The following is a 7,952-nucleotide window of genomic DNA, read 5'->3' as shown; positions in this document are numbered from 1 at the left end:
TGCTACATAGCAAACGTCCTGCTCCTGGAGGCCATCTCAGTCTTGGCAGTGGAGTTCCCCAGGTCCCGAGGGACTTCAATCTGCTTGGCATTGCTGTTTGATCTTGGAAACAGCTAAGGAGTTCCTGGCCATCATGACAGCTATGGGCCTATCCAGGCCCAAGTCAAGACTGTGTCACACTCCAGATATGATCTTCTTGTCTGACCAGTGACAATGTAATCTGTCAATTGCCCCTCTCTTTAATATTATTTATTAAATAAATAAAATATTTATTTATTTATTTAGTCAAGCATATATAAGACAACAGGTAAAAGAATAAACATAGTTTGAATACATGAAAAGGGTAAGTAAAAAGGAATATTAGGACAGGGACGGTAGGCATGCTGGTGCACTTATGCACGCCCCTTACAGACCTCTTAGGAATGGGGTGAGGTCAACAGTAGACAGTTTAAGATTAAAGTTTTGGGGGTTTGGGGAAGAAACTACAGAGTCAGGTAGTGCATTCCAGGCATTGACCATTCTGTTACTGAAGTCGTATTTTCTGCAATCGAGTTTGGAACGGTTTACCTTGAGTTTGTATCTATTATTTGCTTGTGTATTGTTGTGGTGGAAGCTGAAGTAGTCATTGACAGGTAGAGCATTGTGGCAGATAATTTTATGTTTTATGCTTAGGTCAGACTGAAGTTGGCATAGTTCTAAAGTTGTCTAAGCCCAAAATTTGGAGTCTGGTGGCATAAGGTATTTTATTGTGAGTAGAAGAATGGACGACTCTTCTTGTAAATGCTGGACCTATTCAAATAGTCTTCCCTTGATGACAGATGGACCACCTTATGTTACACTGACTGCAATCTGGAATCAGAGAATCCCTGACAACCTGGACAGGACCCTAGCAATGTTCCCTCTTCTGCCCCATGAGCCTTGACACTCACCATGGTTAATGGAGGAGCTGAGAGTGAGGTAAAGTGATGACTAGAGTGCTGCTGGAGGAAAAGAATGAATCTAACCAACCACAGGTCAGAGCTCTGATTAAGACTTACTCTAAGGTCTTAAGGTAAGCGCAGTAAAAAAACCAATATTTATCTCCACTTATTGCATCTACGTAGTAGTATTGCCCAATAACCTCCCTAGTCCTTCTCTTCATTTAAACTAGACATACCCAGTTCCTGCAACCGTTCTTCATATGTTTTAGCCTCCAGTCCCCTAATCATGTTCAAGATCATCCAGTCCCTCCTCAGAAAGCAGAGTTCAGATTATCATCTTCAGGACTTTGCAGAGAAGCAATTCTTGATGGATCAGATTTGTTCTCAGTTCGAGTCCAAAGATAATGCATGATGTTTGGAAAACAGATTTAACCTGTTATCTGAGAACACTGATGCCATTGGACCTGATGAAATGGAAAGGGTATTTGGGGCAGTCAAAACAACTACTTCCTTATTAATCTTATAATAAGAATAATACTCAACAAATTTTCTGTGACAGAAAGAAAAACTTATATATGTTTTCCCTACTGGTCAAGCAGTCTTTTTATTCTTTTTAGAGAGCAATTTATCCTACTGAGAAAGAACATGTGGTACACTAATTCTTCTTTATGAGTTGCTTCCGGTGGTTGAGCTGTGGCCGTAAAACAATGATGTAGCATTTGGGCAGGAATATGCATCCCAACAATGCAGCGCTGGAGGACAAGATGGAGAAGACCTCCACAGCTACCATGGCTTTTCCTTTTGTGCTCAGATAGGCTGGAAAGAAGGAGATCCACACACTGCAAAAGGCCAACATGCTGAAGGTGATGAACTTGGCTTCATTAAAGCTATCAGGTAATTTACGGGCAAGGAAAGCTACAATAAAGCTGGCGACGGCCAAGATACCCATGTAGCCCAAGACACAGTAGAAGAAGAAAGCTGACCCCTCATTGCACTGTAAAATCATTTCCTTGAGCTCTGAATGCATGTCCAATTCAGGGAATGGGGGAGATATTGACAACCAAAGAATACAAATACATACCTGGAAGAGAGAACAGAAAAGGACAGTACAAAAAGCCAATCTTTTCCCCACCCATTTCCTCATCTGAGATCCTGGTTTAGTGGCCATGAAAGCCACAACCACAGTGATAGTTTTGGCCAATACACTAGAAATGGCCACTGAGAAGGTGATGCCAAAAGCTGATTGTCGGAGAAGGCAAGTCACTTTGCCAGGCTGACTGAGGAAGAACAAAGAGGAGAGAAAACAGAGCAGAAGAGACACAAGGAGGGTGTAGGTGAGGGACCGGTTGTTGGCTCTGACAATGGGAGTATCCCTGTGCTTAATAAAAGTTCCAAGAACCCAAGATGTCAAGAAGAAGAAACAAAGAGCTGCTGAGACTAAACCAATTCCTAAGGTTTCTTCCAAGGTTAGAAACAACACCAATTTCAGGATGCATCCTTTTTTTCCCTTATTTGGATAATGATCTTCTGAACATTCAAAACAATCTTCCATATCTGAGGAAAAAAAGACAAGGAATTCAACATCCATGTATTTCATATTTCTTATAATTACTTTTGAATGTGTGACAACTGTTATTCATTTTTAATTTTTTCCACTGGTCACCAGTATGGTCATGTTTCTATGAAAACAGAAAGCAGAAAAAAACAATTACTACCAACCCGCCTTCCATTGAGGACCTGTATACTGCACAAGTCAAAAAGAGGGCTGTGAAAATATCTACAGACGCCTCACATCCTGGACATAAACTGTTTCAACTCCTACCCTCAAAATGACACTATAGAGCACTGCACACCAGAACAACTAGACACAAGAACAGGTTTTTCCCACACGCCATCACTCTGCTAAACAAATAAATCCCTCAACACTGTCAAACTAGTTACTAAGTCTGCATTACTATTAACCTTCTCATTGTTCCTATCACCCATCTCCTTCCACTTAGGACTGTATGACTGTAACCTTGTTGCCGGTATCCTTAAGATTTATATTGATTGTTTCCCTATGACTATCTTTAAGTGTTGCACCTTATGATTCTTGATGAATGTATCTTTTCTTTTATGTACACCAAGAGCTTATGCACCAAGACAAATTCCTTGTGTGTCCAATCACACCTGGCCAATAAAGAATTCTATTCTATTCTATTCTATTCTAAAATGCAGTTTTTCCTCAATTGTATTATTCAGGGCTGATTATAAAAGAAAGAACAATGAGAAGATTAATTATTCTTTGATAAGCCATCCTTTCTAAAATTTTCAAGTTTATTTTAATATAGAATATTTGAACTTTTCTCATTTCCCCCCAAAATACGAAGAAAAAAAAATGTGATGATGGATATAAGACTTCAGTAACAGAAGCAGAAGTACTGACTCTGAGGAGCAAAGCACTTTCATTCATTTAAATTCTTTTAACTTTTCTCTTTCCTATAGAACAGGGGTGTCAAACTCAAGGCCTGGGGCCTGGATCCTGCCCCATGAGATGCTTAGATCTGGCCCACAGGCCCACCCTGGATGCAGCAAAGGACCAGCCCATGGTGCCTCTGCCAGTGAAAACAGAGCTCGTGAGGACCGCGCGCAGCCCTCCCGAGCTCTGTTTTTACTGGCAAAGGGTTGCAGGAGGCCATCCAAGCCAAAAATGGAGATTGTGAGGGCCGCATGTGGGGCCCCCCAGCTCCATTTTCATTGGCAGAGGGTTGAAAGAGGCTGTCCCAGCTGAAAACTGAGCTTGGGAGCCCATTTTTGCTGGCAGAACACTCAGGCCACCACAGGCACCCCCCAACATGAGTGACATCATGATGGCCATGCCCACTCTGGCCACGCCCACCCCAGCCCCCCGAGGTCAAGCACAACCCTGATGCGGCCCTCAATGAAATTGAGTTTGACACCGCTGCTATAGAACATACTAAAGGAATAAAGTAAGGAGTGATCAGTCTTTTTATTTGAATAAAATGTGGGGTCTTTAAGCAAATACTGTCACCTACGTTTTCTGTCAAGATAAGAAAGACATATAAGTCAGATCCTGGTACTTTATTGTGGTCTTTGTGATCCTTTTGTGTTCTGTGTAAAAAATGTTACTTGGTTCTGTAAATATCCAGGGTTCTACTGTATGTCCCTTTGAAGTAGAATATCTGGTCTATTCACAAATTTTCCTCTGTCTGACAAATCTTCATTTCTTTTCTCTCACATTCAAGTTTTATGAAAGAGAAGATCTAGAAGATGGCAGCTCAAATGAAAAAAAAAAATGTCTTCATGGATTTTCACCTAAGTGACCTGAGTCAAGCAAAAGCCTTTTTCTTGAACTTTACACTATTATTGATTTAAATTTTAACTACAATGCCCATATACTTCAATGATATATTCATATGTGTTTTGTGAAAAGAAGATGTAAGAGACATCAAGGTAATTTTGTTTTTAAAAAATGCTTAATATTTCCTGAGTTTATTTTAATATTTTGTTTCTGTGAACAGCCAAACTAATGCAAACAGTTTGAAAATATGAAAAACATATAAATAGTTATAGATCATATTAGAGGATCTATGGCTCAATGGATAGATATAGATGATGATGATGATGAAAGATAGATAGATAGATAGATAGATAGATAGATAGATAGATAGATAGATAGATAAGCAGGCAGGCAATCTTTGACTCTTGAACAACAAATTGTGAGCCATAGAAAATAGTATTCAGTCTGAAGAACTAATAAAACTATTAATTATAGGTGTGCTAACATAGTGTATTTGCTTAGATGTATCTAATCTCTTCCTCCCCATCTTTTAGCTATAGTATTTTATAGTTTTATACTTTGTAGTATTTTATTTCTTTAGTATTATTTTCAATATTGTAAGCTACCCAGAGTTACCCTGTGGTAAAATGGCAGTCAATTGATGGGATAGATAGATAGATGAAAGATGATAGACAGACAGACAGACAGACAGACAGACAGACAGATGATAGATGATAGATGATAGATGATAGATGATAGATGATAGATGATAGATGATAGATGATAGATAGAGATAGATAGATAGATAGATAGATAGATAGATAGATAGATAGATAGAAAGAAACAGACTGACTGACTGACTGACTTACCATTTTCATTTGAAATCTTCCCTTCTGGGCATGGAACACAGTTATAGCAACAGAACTGTTCCCCCTCAATCCCTTTCTTCCAGGATCCAGGGAAACAGGGGTCATTGCATCGAGAAAATGGAAGAACCTGGTGATAAACATTAAAAATGAGATTTTAAAAATAGTTATTAATGTTTCTCCTTTATGAGGAGAACAAACCCTTGACTTCCTAAAGGACTAGTGAATTTATCCAGTTGGATTTATACTACCCATTAAGAAGATTTTGAAATTGCGAGGATGCACAACAGCAATACTTGTAGACGGCCAGTGTGAGAAGAGAAATAATTGTTGGAAGAAATATCCATCTGGTTCAGTTCCAAGGCAGGAGGCCGATTGGAAAGAGGGTTTAATGGTGAATCAGAAGCACATGGGTGATTCTGGGCAGCTGACCACATGGAGTTGAGAATGATGGTTATTTATACCTTCTCTTGGGCCTTGCCCTTGAGTTTCCTGTTCCTGTGCAAGAACATGTATTCTATTGGTTGTTGTAGGGGTCATAGCTAAACCTGTAGGTTGTCTGAGAAGTTTGGTTAAAGTCTGGAGGATGATGCAATGTCCCCAGGTGATTTTGCAATGTGGTGAGCTCTGCTGCTAGATAATCCTATTATGTCCTGGAGAGTCATGTCTTAATCCCATCACCATGGAGTTGAAGACCTTTTGTTTTGTAGATAGGCTGGCCCAGTTCTTCTAAATGGGCCCCAAATATCTGCTGGGGACAAGGAGCAGGGGCTGAGTTTCTGTCTCCCTTAAGATTTCTATTTCTCTTTTGTTGTTAGTTGTGAAGTCATATCCAACACATTGTGACCCCATGGACAACGTCCTCCAGGCCTTCCTGTCCTCTACTATCTATTTCTCTTTTAGGGGAAATATAATATACTGCCTTTTTAAATATTTCTCAAAATATTTCATTCTTCTAGGAGGGGTGACTTCCCTCATATGCATGATGACAATGTTATTGAAATGATGCAACAGCTATGATTTCAAAGAGAAATGCAACCCAGATATGAAAATGTGACTTTTATATTAGAATGTCATTATCTCAATGCTTCAGAAGACATTTGGACAAAATTTGCCCTTTTTTTCTTTAAAAAGCAGAACTTGTATTTCTAAAGAAAATATTTTCAGTTTGGGATTAAAATGGATCAAAACCATAATGGATCAGATAATAGTTGATTAAATAGATTGACTTCTGGCTGTGCTTCCAGTGGCATCAGAGGCAAGGACCACAAGCTCTGCGGCCCTGCTCCAAGCTCTCCACATTGGAGGGCTCTGAAAGGAGCTATAGCCACCCTGTAGGGGTAGTGAAGTAAAGGGGGGGTGCCTTGCAGGTCAAGGAGAGCTACATCTCTCCTCCCTGACTTGGAAAATCCCCCTCATCCGAAAATGAGGAGCAGCAGCAGATAACATGGCTGCCATGAAGCTGGGGACAGACAGAACACCTAAGAAAGTGCAGGAACAGAGAGAATAGTGAACAGAGATTGTTTCTGGGTGACATGATTCTTCTTCTACTTAAAAATTAACCCCAAGGAAAATAAAAAAGGCATTTTTGTTTATGTATGTTTAAACAATATAGTGAGAATTACTTAAATTTGATAAATGTGAAAGAGATTACTAATATTGTTACTGCAAATTGGATTAATATGAATGATACCCAGAACCAACTCTGTCCACACACAATATGGATGTATATTTTAAAAATAAAATAAAAAATATAATACTAAAAAATAGTTGATTAAATGACTCCATACATGATTAAAAGCTGGGTGCCAGACAATCCTATCTTTATCAATGAATAATTCCTTCTCTTTTGGAGCATGAGGATCTATTTTTCCAACTCTAACTCTCTGAAAGGATCGATTTGGAAAAGGGATGAAATTAATGATGTCAAATCCACCCATTGCTTCTCCTTTGTCATTCAGGAACACTGTCTCTCTGGCTGTATTGTTAAAAGAAATGCCTTGAAGAAATGGATGGAGCTACTTGAAAGAGAAGGGAAAAGAGAGGGAATTGAAAAGATAACAATGGAGAGGTATATTCAAGTTTCATTCACACATTATTCCCATTTCTATAATAATTATCAAACAGGTACACCTAGATAATGAAAATTGGATATGTACAGATGTCCTCTATTATTAAATACATATTATTTTAAGGAAGGATAAAAAAACAACATCAAAGAACCAAAGCAGAATAAAAAGAGTCTATTGGATGTGATTTAAGTTCGCTATTTTTTAAAAAAAAATATTAAATCTAGACTGTATCTCATTGTATCCTCATCTTTTCCTTCTAAATTGGTACAAAAATTTTTTGGAGCCTGGGATAGACAAATTTGGTTTAACCTGCTTTTATAATGTTAGATTTAGATAGATAGGAGAGAGAGAGATTCTTACAAAGATAGTTTTTCAACATTGACTCACCCTTCCATCCTTCCGAAGTGGGTAAAATGAGGACCCAAATTGATGCGGGCAAGAGGCTGACTCTGTAAACCGCTTAGAGAGGGTTGTAAAAGCATGGTAAAGCAGTATATAAGTCTATATACAGGCGAGAGGTGACGCCCTCGTCACCTCTCACCTGGACTACTGCAATAATCTCTACATGGGGCTCCCTTGAGGAACACCCGGAGGCTCCAGCTGGTCCAGAATGCGGCCATGCTGGTTATTATGTGGGCGACATGGCGCTCCCATGTAACACCTCTCCTGCGCGAGCTGCACTGGCTCCTGGTGGTCTTCCAGGTGTGCTTCAAGGTATTGGTTCTCATCTTTAAAGCGCTCCATGGCTTAGGGCCCAGGTATTTACGAGACCACCTTCTGCCACCGATAACCTCCCACCAGCCAATCCGCTCCC

At 39.4% G+C, this 7,952-nt stretch overlaps 1 protein-coding gene across 1 annotated transcript; it reads right to left on the bottom strand.

Moving 5' to 3' along the window:
* Positions 1-261: 261 nt before the first annotated feature.
* LOC117656332 (vomeronasal type-2 receptor 26-like) lies at positions 262-7,345 on the bottom strand. The gene is made up of 3 exons (XM_034404482.3): positions 6,857-7,345; positions 5,070-5,196; positions 262-2,474 (listed from the first exon to the last, which is right to left on the bottom strand). The coding sequence occupies exons 1-3, from the start codon at positions 7,004-7,006 to the stop codon at positions 1,576-1,578; spliced, it is 1,176 nt and encodes a 391-aa protein (XP_034260373.3). The 5' UTR covers positions 7,007-7,345; the 3' UTR covers positions 262-1,575.
* Positions 7,346-7,952: the final 607 nt, after the last annotated feature.

This window comes from Pantherophis guttatus, chromosome 4, assembly GCF_059756535.1.
Source record: "Pantherophis guttatus breed Tessera chromosome 4, ASM5975653v1, whole genome shotgun sequence".
NCBI lineage: Eukaryota > Metazoa > Chordata > Lepidosauria > Squamata > Colubridae > Pantherophis > Pantherophis guttatus.
Note: the sequence above shows the minus strand (reverse complement) of the source record. Positions and strands in the feature narration are given on the sequence as shown.